Raw genomic sequence first — 15,520 nt, 5'->3', positions numbered from 1 at the left:
AAAGGGATTTCAGTCCCGAAGGACTATTGCTTTCGTTTTGGCATTTTGCGTCGGACTCATAAACGTCGGTTCACTTTTCAAACTGTTGCCACAAAATGTTAGAGTCCTGCATTATATTTGAAGAAATTAAATAATGAAAAATCTGCATAAATGATTGTCTATTTCTCGCATTGTGATAAAACAATGGTACATAGAGCCATCGAATTTTGAATGACGAAATCCTACTGCGAATATGGGCATCTGAAATCCCAAATTTGGAATTTGTTTTATTATAGATTTTATATTTTGTAAAACTTTAACGAATTTTTGATTTACAAACTCAATGCTTTAAAAGCGAGAAATGGCAACGTTATATAGAAAAAAAAATACTTTTATCTCAAGCTCGCGAGACTGTGTATATCGGAAATTCTAAAGATATGCTTAATTTAACGTTATTTTGCGATATTGCTCTTGAACTGAATTTTATGGTTTAAGTGCAAAGAACATGATATTTAATAAATAAAGGTAACACTCAAAACGTTAAAAAAACGCCCCTTTGGACGTAATTTAAAATCTGAAAAATTTCAGATTTTTTTTTAAATTTTTTTATGTATGCATATATATTTATAAGTGAACTTTACGATCTTTTGTGCAGAACAGCTTGAGAAGTGAAGCAGGATAAATAAATTCGGATTTCCAAATGTACATAATACGTGATGTAAGAAAAATATGCAAGATATCTGTATATAGAAGATACTTAAAAAATACAAAGCAATATTAAAAAAGATAACAGTTTATTGAGTATCAGTTTCTACATAACAAGTACTGAAGTGACGCATTCTGTACTTAATATATATTACTTGAAACTCTGCTCTAAAACTAAACAGATGTTCGGTCCTCTCGAAAGCATGCTTTTAGTAATAAATAATGATGGTAGTTTCGGAGGACCCAATATCTTCTTTAATAGTCCTGAAGTAAAGGATAGGCTCATTTTTTCATCTTTTAAGGATTCTGCAGAGTTGACCTAAATTTGAAATAATTCTTTAATATAGGTTATCTGAAACAGAAAAAAAGTACAATATTAAAGTAATCGCAATATATTGCTTTTCAGATTTGCATTTAAACTTAGAAGACATAATTATCTTCCATTAACACATTATTTATTGCATACATTCATGTACTTGCATGCATTTTCTTGATGCTACGTTATTTCGTTTTGCTCTAAAAACAAGTGCTTTAAATTATTCCCTTTCTCTTTTATATATCATGAATATTAGGCTAAAACATGCTACAATTGTGCATCGATTGTTAATTTTCATATTTGCTGAAAGGGAACTTTTAACGTGATATAAGGGCAGAATTGCTTTTGTTCTCTTAATCTTATTAAACTTGATGCATAAAAAAGGCTTCAAACGTTTAGAATTCCACGTTCAACGTTTAGAATTTTAGCAATATTGGAAGTTTGAAGAAATTGCTTAAGATAATAGATAAATAAAACTAAGAAAATTGTTTAATCCTATAATTTTCTTTTCTTTCCAGTTCGAAACTTCAATGTAATATATTTAATAACTAAGATTACTTAATATTACACTTATACTTCGAAATTATGAAAATAGTTTTAAAATCAGTTTCGATTTTTCTTTTTTTATATCATTGGAAAGGAATAGAAGAAAATTTAAGCATGTAAACACTAAAATAAAATGAAGATTTGTTTGATATTAAAAAAAATCTTAGAAATTTGTGAAACTCATTTGTTTTTCAACTCTGATGTACCTTAAAATTCATATGTTGCGATACCTAATAAATAATGTTAAAAAATCTACATATTTAAATAACTGAATTAGGTAAATAGAGAAAGAAAATATGAAATTTGTTAACTATCAGACCGCTTACATTTTACTGGATAGATTTTCTGTTCGAAAAGCAAATTGCCACTTATTTCAGATGCAGATATCCCCAACTGGTGTAAGAATCTTCAAATTCATACCTGAAGTTCTCCGTATAAGATTAGAAATCAAATTCTATTAATTTTCAAGAAGATATCTTCTCTTTAAAATTAATAGAATTTGAGAAGAGAGAAGATATCTTCTCTGTAATGAAACATCATCAATAAAATTCCTTACATAAAGAATAAATAAAAGTCAGAATGAATGTCAGCAATTTTTGTGTGGAAATAACTTTGTTTGCTGTATAAATATTCTATCTGTTACCGAGGATGATTTCTGAAACGTCAAATTATATTTGTGCATGGGATGAAACATTAAATAGTGAAAGCAGGTCTAACTTAACTACAAGAGTAAGAAGGACAGCTCTGAAATACTGTAGGCATAGGTACTCCTCCTCCTTCCAAAAACAATCTGAATGGAAAGAATATCAGAAGCTAAGAAAGTCACGGCTTAATTTATAAAACTAGAAGTGGTGGAGTTCTATAGAAAACCGCAAGGAAATGGGGGGGGGGAGGAAACTGACTGCTTAACTAAGAAATTAATATATTAATTTTAATTCCAGTTTAATTTAAGTTATTAATTTAAGAAATAAATACCAGAATTCTATCTTATTTGGGTTACATTATTTCATTGCGAAGCTGATAAGTACCTCAGACGAGCTTCAATATGCTCCAATCAAATTTAAGACCTATAGTAAGTAACAGATTACAGTAGTAGTGTAGTTTATAGCAGAACCTTGTTTTTGTACTTCCTCATTTTACAACCTTAGTATTAAATATGTTAATAAAAATAAATTTATTTCCAGATAATATTGATGTACGAAAGCGTTTTAGTGTTTGTATTTTAGTTTGATAAGCACTAAAAAGTTTACATGTAACTATAGAGAAAGGTAAAAGAGTCTAAAGGAACATGCGACAGAGGGAGTCATGCGTACCTAATAATATCCGTAACCTGCATGTTGAGGAGCAGAGTAAGCGGGTTGGTGGACCTGGACGGGTTGGGCATGGAGTTCAACATCAGCAGGGCTTTGGCTTTCAGTTCCGGGCTCATTAGTCTTGACTTGGGCACGGAAACCATGATGATCAGCTACATAGTCAACCTGTCTGTAGATTCCGTGAGCATCAGTGTAACCATAGCTGCCTTGAACATTGCCGTGTCCATCTCCGTGCTCAGCGCGGTTCTGTTTGAATTCACCGTGGTCACCTTGGATTTCGTATCCGTATTGGTAGGGGATGGGTTGAGCCTGGAACAAAGCATTAATGTAATGATCTCACAATGTAGAACAGAATGCCGATACGTATCTTTTCAAATTTCTCAACGATACTGTCAATAGTATCACTTTGCTTCTATGGAAAAGTTCAAACTAAAAGACAGCAATTTTTATTTTACATCATATTTCATCACATATGATTATATAACCAAATGTTTTTCCTAAACAAAGGAATACATCTAGAACACAAGGATTAAATTTAGTAGAATAAATAAAAGAAGGACATATCGTTGTCTATAACGCTTTTTATCGCTAATACTAACTAGTTTTAAATTTAGCTATCAAGCATTTTAAGATTTTCAGCCTTTCTCATATTTCTTGAAATATTTGAACTGTATCCATGAAAATGTTAGCTAGTTTATTGGGCTTGAGTGCATGATTTCCAGTTTTAAATCAGTATCTATAATGATTTTTAGACCTAAAACTAGTAGACAAGAATAAATATGAATATTATTTGTATTTTCTGTTTCCTATAAAGTTTTATAGCTCACCACAAAATCTTAAATTTTTTATAAAGGCAAAATCCTTAAAATAAAGCGGGATTGTCTTTGTCATTCATTGCTCATTTAGTGATAAAATGTAGACAAATCTCCAAAACTCTTCTTTGGCACATTTTCGGCTTTCTAAATTTCTTTAAAAGGCTATAAATGCTTATTTTTTCCATAAGTATACATATCTTTTGAAACATGCTTGTGGCTAACACTAACTTTGCAAGTACCTTTATATTAAAAATTTTTATTTGCCTTTCCTTCACATGAGTAAGAAATTTGTGGATAAGAAGCGGAAAAAAGATTAATATTTCGAACGTGCTATTGTGATGTTTATTACCAGGTGTTTTAATTTTTCACTTAATTAACGGATGAGATGTATCGATTTCTCTTTTACTTGCTGAGTTTTAATCCAGTAAAAATAAATTTTAAAATTTCTGATCTCCAGTACTTTAGCAATGACACCGTAATATCATCCTCTACAAAGACTGGAAATTTAGCATGCTTTTCGAAATGTTAAAAATATCCTTAAATATTTAATTAATTCAAAATTTAATTTCTTAAAAATATTGAGCAGTTTTATTTGATGACTTTATCTGCTGGGGAAAGAAAGATTCTTCTCTTATAAGGTATTTGCATCTGCTTATGATGATGTTCATGATCATTAAATATCTCAATTTTCGGTTAATTTATTAATAGTTCAGTAAACTTTTACAATATAATAAAAATTAGCATGGTAATGTACTCATTTAAAAGATTTTTTCTTGCAATGTACAAAAATTTAAATTAGCCTTAAGAAGAACAATATTTTTGCCTAAAAAATAGGAAAAAAAAAAAGAAAACTAATACTGAAGAAGGAAAACAGTATTTGTGCATTTGCCTGTGATAATAAGATTCTTTTAAGTAGTTCTAGGAAAAATGAAAGAGAATTCGCTGATTAAATAAGTTTCTGTGGAAGATTATTTGGCATGAGTAAGTGGTATTATTATTTTGAAGAATGCAGAATTTAAGGAAGAATTCTCGGTACTTACATAATCTTGATGGCCATATCCTGCACCACCATATCCTCCTTCATGACCGTATCCGTACTGAGCCATGGCAGCAGCAGCCAAGGAAACAAGGAGAAGAGCCTAAAAGTTTTATACATGTTCATAATTCTTCTATTGTTGCGAATGTCATAATTCATGTGATAACTTTAATTCAAAATATTGAAACATAATATAATCGAATTTTTTTTGCTATGCAACACTTTTTCAAATTTTATAATCTTTGTATCCTCTGAAACCATGTTAACTTTAAAATTTCTATTCCATTATAGGAATCTCAATTTGTGTTTATTTCCGCCAAATTTTGCTGGAAATTTAGATAACGATGGTACTTTGGTTCCAAAATTGCTTTGTAATACAGTTTAAAACAAGCTTTTTTATACAGAGAGTTTTTCTGTCTTTTTTTAAGCTTTTCTGCCTTTAGCTTTTCTGATAATAATGATAAAAATTTAATGATGATAAAAGTGATATATTTTTCTGAATTGAGTGTCTTAATTCAAACTTACTGGGATCACTTTGATTAACGTATAGTTATGGATTTAATTTTGTGAGTTGCAATGAAGGATTTTTAGCGCATTATAATTTTAAAAAAATATGTTTATATTAACAAAAAATTTCTCTTTAAAACCATGTAAAGCATACTGCCGACACTAAACACCCTAGCAAACTTTTTGCGTTTTTTCAAAATTAGTTTTAAATTTACAATGCAATAAACAAAGAAAGTCAAGTATTTTTTTTTTTTTTTTTTTTTTTTTTGTTGATTTGTATATGAGTTGTACAAAATTAAAGCTGAAAAGTTAAGAAATTTTTTTAAATATATAATAATTTTTATATTGGATTAATATTTAATAGTAATTTTTTATCAGAAATAGGAGATTCTTTTCCAAAGAACTTAAAAAAATAATTTTTTACAGTTATAATTCTGCATCAGAATCCAAAGAATAACGCTGACTAAGTGATCTTTTTTCTCAAAGAAAATAAACAGTCTATTCTAAAGATCCTTAAACATGTGAACATAAAAATCCTAAAATTATCTCCCAAAGCAGAATAAATATGTTTAAAAATAGCTAAAAATCTGAAGTTACCGAAGATATGTACCGATTTTCACTATTACCAAATTATGCTATACATTTATTCTAATATTAATTTTCTATTGAAAAAATTAATGTCTGTTTTAGATAACGTTCATTTATACTTTGAATACGGAATGTTACTTATCAAGTCGTGCATATATAGCGTATGAAAAATAATGCCAAACCAAAGAAGTAATGATATAAATTATAAAAATTAATAAATGTCTCAAAAGTCTTAAATTAATAAATATTATATTAGTTTTTAACAATAAAAATTTTGTACTGAGGATTTCGCTTTAGCATTCTAATCTTCATTTATACTATTTTACGTTTTTTTTAATTATATTTAGAGATTAGAATTCGTAAACCTTTCCTTTGTATATAAAAATAACATAGCATTCAGTTAATACATGTTATCTCCTAACAAACAGGTTATCTTACCTTAAACATCATGGTGAAAGTACGTTTGAAGCTGGAGAACTTCTGAAAGAAGTGAAAGCTCTGAGGAAAAGGAATCGAATGATTTCGAACGAATCCATTGCGTTCTTATATACTGATATTTAGGTAAAACAACCATATTAATTTCTTTTGTTGTTGTTGCTCTTGATCTTGCTGGCCAACACAGAAAACAGTAGTCACACCCTGTCTTTGACAGGTCTGCAAGGCTGTAAAGCGACCTTTCCTACCCTGGATTAGACGAGAAGACATTTAGGGAATCGGGAGCAATTTCAGGGAGGGGTGGAAATACAATTAGGCCTTCGGCACAATAATATTATGCCACTTTCTATTATGACCTCAGGGAAAGAAATAAGTAAGCTATTTCTTACTGAACTGCCTAATAGAGATCTAATCCAGAGCTGTATAACTTCGAAAGCTTTATTGAATCTTGCATTTGATGTATAATTTTCCTTAGTCAAATAGTTTAAATAAAGCGTAATAATAGTTTGATTGCTGTTTCACATAAGCTTTTAATATCTAATTTTTCATATAAATTGTAATGCTATTTAAGTGAATAGCATACAATTTTGTAATGCTAAATTGTATGCTATTCTGTTAATGTAAAATGCCATCGAACTATTTTTAATAAAAGAGCTTGTTGGGTTACTACAAGAGTCCAGAAATAGTTATCTTGCTTTTTGAATGTCATAAATTATTGAGACATACCACCTGCACTTACTTATTAATGTAACAATACTGCAGAGATAGAAATTTTGACTATCATGTTGTCCATAGATGTTCTTTACTTATAGATACTAAAGAATTAACACGGTGAATCCGGTAAGCCTATCAAAATAGCAAGCGGAAGACCAGTGGTTCAAATCTCAACAAAGGCTCAGTTGATTTTTCTCATTTCAAACTCCGAAAACCATATTGGTCACTACAGTGGCACACGAACTTACACAGTGAGGGGATCCCAGGAGTATTGGATGGCTCTTTATATTAACTAGTTCGCAAATGCATGAGGCGAAATCTATAAACGTACCCACTTGAAAACATTACTCAGGTCTCTTAGTTCACAATAAATTATCGAAAAATTTAAATAATAAACTTATAAGAAAGGAAGCCAGCCAATACCAGTGTCTTATAGTTATTACTTATAGCAATAGCAAGAAAGACTAGTGGTGTGCATACTATACTTTAAACTTTATAAAGCCTAGTTTATCATAGCAACTACAGAAGAAAAATATAAGGCAAAATTACTAAAATTGGCTGTTCTCTTGAATCAAATTTATGCGCAATTATTATCTAAGACTATAGAAGCTAATACCAGCAATAATTCCCAGAAGAAATCTTCAGATTATTAAGAATTGGAGTCTTCGAATTTTGGTTTCTGCTTTAAAATTCTTCAAGAATATACCAATAGCTAGATGCTTAGAAACCAGATCTATTCATTCAGCGATAAGCAAATGCATTATTGTTAAAGCAACTTTTTTCGTTAAGATTCAGAAAGGTATACAACAAGAGGAATATAAACTAGAATATTAGAACAAATTAATAACCTTATATTGGAGTAGATGTTTTGAAAACATTATCAGTTTCGAGAGCGATTATCATAAGTTACATTAGTTCAAGCAGAATAATGTAATTTATTTGTTCATCAAAAATAATTTATATTAAATCAATAGAATATTATATAAAATTTATTCAAATATAAAGTGGATTATTGTTCTTTTGCCTGAGTACCTACAAATAAATAACGTCTCTGAAAATATGCTATTACCTTAACAAAATTTTAATCTTCCATATAAAGTTTTCCACAAATTTAGTTACTTGTTCGGATTTCATACATATTTGCTTTTCAGCATGTCAAAAACGTCTAATTTTATGCTTTCACGGGCTCTGATTGAAAAATAAGATTTTTAGCAATGGCCTCTTATCAGTAAATGATACTTCTAACTTGAGGTCCTCAACTACAAATCATTCAGTGCGTGAATATATCAACTTTTGTGCAATTAGAACCTATAATATAATTTGTGAAAACTTGTTTACGTTTATAACCTTTAAAACATTAAGAATAATATAAAAAACAATAAAGCATTAATTTAATAAACATTTTTTAGTCCAATTTGCCATGAAGGACTATTAATTTCGTTTTGGGATTTTGCGTTGAAAACTGTAAACGGCGAATCACTTTTCAAACTGTTGCCACCAAATATTATCACCCTATATTATATATATTTAAAGAAATTAAATAATGAAGAATCTGCACGAATGTATGTATGTTTTTTGCATTGTGATAAAAGGGTACCTAGAGCCATCAAAATTTGAATAACGTAATCTTTCATAGAATATGGGCAAGCGGAAGCCCTAATTTGAATTTTAAATTTGTTTTATTATCGATTTCACATTTTGTAAAACTTAAACGAATTTTTGATTAACAAACTCAAAGATTTCGAAGCGAGCAATGGCAACGTTGTACAGAAAAAACATTTTAATCTTTATTAAATTAGCGCGAAACAGTGTATCGGAAATTCTAAAGATATGCTCAACTTAAAATTATTTCGTGATATTGTTGTTGAACTGAATTTTATGGTTTGAGTACCTTGAACATGATATTTAATAAGTAAATGTAACACACAAAATGTAAAAAAAAGTCCCTTTGGACGTAATTTAAAATCTGAAAGCTTTCAGATATTTATTTATTTATTACCATTTATTCTATAATACAATCTCTAGAATAGTGCTCTAAATATTGTGATACTAGTGTGAACTTTCCTGGTAATTCTTATAAAAGTTATTAATTGTGAGAAGCGTTTTCTAAGTAAAGGAAGTATTCAAGAACTACAACGGTACATTTAGCACTTTAGAAATCTCTGCTGTCTACGTAAATCAAGCAAACGAATAGATCTCTCAGTAATGTGATTGGTGGTTTTCTGAACAAGGAAAAAAGCAGAATAGAAATGTGAAGTAAAGTTTTTCTTCAAAAATAAATGTGGAGTTTAAATTTATTTCGCTACGTGTCATTTTGATAATTTTAAAATTTTGTTCCTGTCCTTACTTTAATTGATATGATTAATTCATTTATGTGCAGTTTTTGTTATGATTATGTTTATGTTGTATACTGTAGAGAAAACTGTAAAAGAACCGATGCAAAAACCATTCTTTAACAGGAAGCCTACGTAAGAAAAAACTGGGAATCCCTGGTCTACACATATAACGTTATTTACATTCCATTTTCATTTGAATCAAAAGAATGCTTTGTTTTTAATTATAGCTTATCATTGTTTTTAGTTATAGATTTTTAAAGCTAAAAGTAAGTTCATTAAATTTAATGCCAATGTAGAAAAGTTATAAAAACATATATTGATTAACAATTGTTGTATACTATGATATTGTTACGTATCTATAGTATCTATAGTCATATTGCAAGGAACTCCATCGATATTCCCATTGATGGACAGTCCGTTATTGTTGCCACTCACTGTATAAATTTTAAGAGCTTTAAAACAAGGTTTTTCACTATCTGGCAACCTCCGTTCCTCGATATGGTCACTAATTTGTTTGCTGCGTTGTTGCTGGGAAATGATGAAGAAGTTAAATCTGTCCATAAAATCATAGCACAAGACTATATTACAATACCGGCAAGAACAGAAATTTTACTTCCTGGATCCATAGCCGAAAATAGAAATTTCCGCTACGGCATCATAGAATATCCCAATAACTGTAATATCCCAAAAGGAGTATTAGTAGCCTCAACACTCGTCGACCTATCCAGAACGGTTATCCCGGTGAGAGTCGCCAATGTAACTGAAAAGTCGAGAGTTACTAAGAAAGGTGAAGTGGTTGCAACATGTACTCCAGTAACCAGCGTTGAAAAAAAGAGTAACATCCCAGAATCCGTGTCCTCAGAGAGCATTACATCGGAGTTATTGCAGAATGCACAAATAAACGATAAAGAGAAAAATGCTGCCGATCGCGTCATTAAAGATCTTCAAGTTGTTTTCTCCCGCTCGTCTTCTGACGTGGGTCGAACTAGTTTGACACAACATAGAATAGATACTGGCGATCATCCCCCGATCAAGCAACATCCAAGACGTCTACCGTTTGCTAAACAGGAAGAGGTGCGAACACTGTTAAAAGATATGGAAGAAGGCGATGTCATCGAGCCTTCAGCGAGTCCATGGGCATCTCCCATCGTTCTCGTCAGAAAGAAAGACGGCTCAACAAGATTTTGCGTTGACTATCGCCGGTTGAATGAGGTTACGAAGAAAGACAGTTACCCTCTTCCTAGAATTGATGACATTCTAGACACTCTTTCTGGAAGCAAGTGGTTCTCAACACTTGATTTAAAGAGTGGGTATTGGCAGGTAGAAATCCATCCTGATGACCGAGAAAAGACGGCATTTACTACGGGACAAGGACTTTGGCAGTTCAAAGTGATGCCGTTTGGACTGTGTAATGCGCCGGCAACATTCGAACGTCTTATGGAGACTGTTTTGAAAGGCCTTTCTTACGAAGCCTGTCTGATATACCTGGACGATATCATCATCGTCGGAAAGAGTTTTGAAGAGCATCTAGAAAATCTTAGAAAGGTGCTTCAGAAACTGAAAGAGGCCAATCTGAAGCTGACTCCCGCTAAATGCAAATTGTTTCGAAAGGAAGTGACTTACCTGGGACATGTCATCTCTGCAGAAGGTGTGCGCACGGATCCTGAAAAGGTATCAGCGGTTAAATCCTGGACGCGTCCCGAAAATGTCCATCAGCTGAGAAGCTTCCTAGGGCTTTGCACCTACTATAGGAGATTCGTGAAGAACTTTTCTTCCATCGCAAGACCACTTCACAAGCTGACAGAGAGCAAGCAAAGATTCTTGTGGACAAAGGAATGCGAGGATGCATTTAACAACTTAAAGGAAGCTTTAACATCTGCTCCAATCCTGACGTATCCTCAGCTCGACAGACCATTTATTCTCGACACCGACGCGAGCAATGAAAGTGTCGGTGCTGTTTTGTCCCAAGAAATAGACGGCCAAGAACGTGTAGTAGCTTACTGGAGCAAGTGCCTGTCTAAACCGGAGAGGAATTACTGTGTCACAAGGAAAGAGTTGCTCGCCATAGTCAAAGCTGTAGAACATTTCCATCATTATCTATACGGGAGAAAATTCCTCCTCCGCACGGACCATGCCTCATTGGCGTGGCTTTTAAATTTCAAAAATCCTGAGGGTCAAATAGCCAGGTGGATACAGAGACTCCAAGAATATGACATCACTATCCGTCATCGTAAGGGATCATCACACGGAAACGCCGACGCCCTGTCTAGAAGACCTTGCCAAGAAAACTGCCGATATTGTTCCAGGGTGGAAGCGAAATACGAACTGCTGACTCCGGTCGCAAGACAAATTACAACATCAACATCGGCTGCTCGAGACCCGTGGAGTGATGATGAAGTCAGGAAAGACCAGCTGGAAGACCGCGACATTAAACCCATACTTGATTTAATAGAGTCATCAAACAGAAAACCTACATGGCAGGACATTTCTATTTGTAGTCCTACAACAAAACAATACTGGGCACTCTGGGATTCACTTCACATTCGAAACGGCGTCTTATACCGGAAATTCGAGTCGGATGATGGGAAGACGTTCCGATGGCAACTGATACTTCCGAGATCCCGGATTCCTGATGTCCTCAAAGAACTACATAACAGCCCTACAGGAGGTCACTTTGGAATTATGAAGACCTTACAGAGAGTTCGTGAGCGCTTTTACTGGAATAATGCAAAGAATGACGTGCAAAAGTGGTGCCGATCTTGCGATGCCTGTGCAGGTCGGAAAGGACTGAGGAAACGCAGCCGAGGCAGACTGCAACGTTACAACGTAGGTGCGCCTTTTGAACGTATCGCCTTTGACATCCTGGGACCTCTGCCACGAACTGCTGATGGCAACAAATACATACTCGTTGTCATTGATTACTTCACCAAGTGGCCTGAAGCTTATCCTATTCCTGATCAAGAGGCAGTCACAGTAGCTGAGGTAATGATACAGCACTGGATTTCCAGGTTCGGAGTGCCTCTTCAGTTACATTCCGATCAGGGAAGGAATTTTGCCTCGGCAGTAATCAAAGAACTATGCAAACTACTTGGCATTGACAAAACTCAAACGACGCCATTGCATCCCCAGTCGGACGGCATGGTAGAGAGGTTCAATCGAACCATCCTTAATAACCTCTCATTAGTGGTTTCCAGAAACCAACAGGACTGGGACAAGAAATTACCACTCTTTTTACTGGCTTACCGCAGTGCTGTCCACGAGACTACAGGCTATTCTCCATCACAGATGCTCTTCGGTCTTGACCTTCGTCTGCCTTGTGATCTATTGTTTGGCCGCCCTCCGGATGCTCCTTCATCGTCTGAGGAATATATTCAAGATCTCCAGGCCCGGTTTGAAGTGATGCACAATTTTGCACGAGAGCGAGTCAACTTGGCGACGGAGAAGATGAAGACCAGATACAACACGAGAGCTGCTGGACATAGATCCAACGAAGGAGACAAGGTGTGGTTGTGGAACCCGATTCGACGAAAAGGAGTCAGGCCTGATTTACAGTCACCTTGGGATGGTTCGCACACAATCCTAAACAGGCTAAATGACGTCATGGTTCGGATCCGTGAGTCTTCGAACTCTTACGACAGGTTAGCTCATTACTATGGCCATAGTACGTAATGTAAATAATTGTAAATAGTATCAGACCATGGTCTTTTTTGTTTATAAATGTGTGTTTGATTTGATTTGTATTTAGTATTTGATTTGTATTTAGTATTTGATTTGTATTTAGTATTTGTTTTGTATTTAGTATTTGATAGCATTTGATTTGTTTAAGTTAGTTATTGCATTTATTGTTTATATTGTTTGATATTGTAATGTAATGTTTATGCCTCAATTGCATTTATGCCACAGTTGTAAGTTTAGCTTCCTGTCCAGGGATTGTACTGCCCGGGACGTGCAGTCCTTGGGAAGGGGGCAGTGTTACGAATTTGGTATTTAAAAAGCTAATGTTAGTTCAATTATAAATTAAATGGTTCTATTTCTCGCGCAGTGCAGCGCGTGACGAATATTAAAAAGAAAGCTAAGCCGGAAAAATTAAAAATACAAGAGCGCGTGCGTTAAATAAATAAATATCTCTTTTTGATTTCGAGAAAGTGCTGGAAAATTCTAGCGCGTGATTTTAAAATCTTATAAAAGGAGGAAAACATCTCAGTTTGTAGTTAGTAGTTGCTTAGTTTGTTGTTGTTTAGAAAACTACTGTTGTTGATTGTAGCGAATTCGCGGATTAGCGTTCTTTAGCTGTTTTGAATTACGTTCTATTGACATTTGAGTAGTTAAAAGAAAACTACTGTGAGATATTGTAATACTGCATGATAATTTGAGAAAATTTAAGCATTTTTGTTGTGATAATAATAAATTTTTGTTCATTTTTCATCGGACTTGTGCATTCATTTCATAACGAACCCGTACGCACGCAACAATATTTTAATCTTATGTGGAAGATGTAATTTAGGAATAATCAAACGGATAATCACAATGAAATAAGCAATCATAGCCAGTCGCATTGATGATGTGCTCCTTTCGCGGTAATACCAAATTCCGAATAGCAGAATAAAAGAAATACCCACAGAAATAATGCAAAATATAAATCAGTGATAAACTTATACAAGTTCTGTTTTGAGCGGTGATTATCAATGCTTGGGCGGTGATTATTATGAGTTAAATATTGAACGCTGGAAATGGGTGCAAAGCAGGAGTATTCTTTATATAGGTAGATAAATTATAGTTACTATATAATAATGACGATAAAATACATGTAATCATATTTACGCAGATATATTATCGGTATTTTTAAAATTTAGCTATTATACAAAACAGTAATACAACACAATAGGTCTTGTACAAAACAATAGTACAAAACAAAAGGTGTTGTATGTGAATATTAAAAATTTAAGGCATAAATTACATACTAGGGAACTCACGTTGTCTAAGAAATACACTAATATTCCTGTGAACAAACAGACTAAAACAGAATAAAATATGTTACGAGTAATAATAAAATCTTACAAAATTTCAAACATTTTCATAAGCAATCAGTGAGACTGTTGCATTTATTAACGCTTACACAATTAATCAGTGCCAGTATTCTTATTTGCTAAATTTATCTACAGTACTACACCATTAGCCATATCTTGGCTAAGCAAGCAACATTATTATTACTGGAATTAGGGACTTTCAAATCTTCAAGGCGTAACCTCATATGCGTTTTTTGTTTATTTTCAAGGTTATTCCAAGCTATTGTTAATGTGTTTTCGATTGAGTACAATGACGTATACAGGAAAGGCTGACACATAGACGTGTAGTCCATACCACATTTTATTAAATTCAGTACGTCGTAGCAATCAAGAGAGAGAAATTTCATGCTTTTTAAGGGTGTTTTATTGAAATTTTTGGGTAGATTTACTCTCAGAAAAAGCTTTCTGGTAAAAATGGCTGACTGCCGCTTAGGCATGTTGAAGCAGGAAACATGAAAAATGTGCAATGCCTTGTTGGAACGGGAGCTTAGGACCCCTCGATTGCTGGACATGCTTCCAGTTACACTATAAAGGTATGCTGTAAGGAAAGAGAAAACATCTTACATTCTCCCCAACATTTTTTCCTGATGGTGATGAAGAGGATTTCTTAGAGGAGCAAGAGGAAGCGAGAAAAATCTACAGTATAAAATTTCGCCAAGTTACCAGAAGAGACGAACCCCCTCCTACGCAAATGGAAGTGAATAACATCATACGTACTCTGGCACCTGTTGAGATATTTCTAATCGCATTTTTACTGGTTAAAAGGAAGTATAGCTTTCTGTCACGTCCGATACATTCATTAGCTTTCAGTCAGGTCCGAATTATTCTGAAACTTAAATCTCATTCTGTATGTTACTTTTGATTGGTTATTTATTGTGTCCTATTTATGATTTGTTAAACCACGATCTATTGTAAAGTTATATATATGACCTCTGTAACCGCTTATCTCTGCTCGTCCCATCAGGGCTGGGGTCCCACAAGGGTCCCTTTTAGGACCCACATACTTCAATATCTACGTGAACGACGTCCCAACATCACACGACATAACATTAGCCATGTATGCTGATGATACTGCTATCCTATCACAAAGTGCATTTGCTGGTTCAGTTATACAACGATTACAAAAATACATACATTCACTAGAGGCTTGGCTGATCAAATGGA

At 33.4% G+C, this 15,520-nt stretch overlaps 1 protein-coding gene across 2 annotated transcripts; it reads right to left on the bottom strand.

Annotated features, from left to right (window-relative positions):
- Positions 1-756: 756 nt before the first annotated feature.
- LOC118188603 (cuticle protein 10.9-like) lies at positions 757-6,390 on the bottom strand. Of its 2 annotated transcripts, none has more exons than XM_035359104.2 (4): positions 6,244-6,390; positions 4,715-4,813; positions 2,860-3,168; positions 757-1,003 (listed from the first exon to the last, which is right to left on the bottom strand). In XM_035359104.2, exons 1-3 carry the CDS (start codon positions 6,253-6,255, stop codon positions 2,860-2,862), a joined length of 420 nt encoding a protein of 139 aa, XP_035214995.1. In that variant the 5' UTR covers positions 6,256-6,390; the 3' UTR covers positions 757-1,003. The 2 variants fall into 2 exon arrangements, with proteins under 2 accessions (XP_035214995.1, XP_035214986.1); XM_035359095.2 differs by having other exon boundaries at positions 757-1,036; positions 6,244-6,388.
- Positions 6,391-15,520: the final 9,130 nt, after the last annotated feature.

The sequence above is a fragment of the Stegodyphus dumicola genome, chromosome 3 (genome assembly GCF_044657685.1).
Source record: "Stegodyphus dumicola isolate Sdum_Otavi_A_Nest chromosome 3, ASM4465768v1".
In the NCBI taxonomy this organism is placed as follows: domain Eukaryota; kingdom Metazoa; phylum Arthropoda; class Arachnida; order Araneae; family Eresidae; genus Stegodyphus; species Stegodyphus dumicola.
This window is presented reverse-complemented; position numbering and strand designations above follow the sequence as displayed.

Bases quoted from the DNA above. Each gene is read 5' to 3' on its own strand.
- LOC118188603 (XM_035359104.2), bottom strand. The intron at 3,169-4,714 runs GTAAGTACCGAG...GCTTTGTTCCAG, and splicing joins GATATGGCCATCAAGATTAT to GCTCAACCCATCCCCTACCA.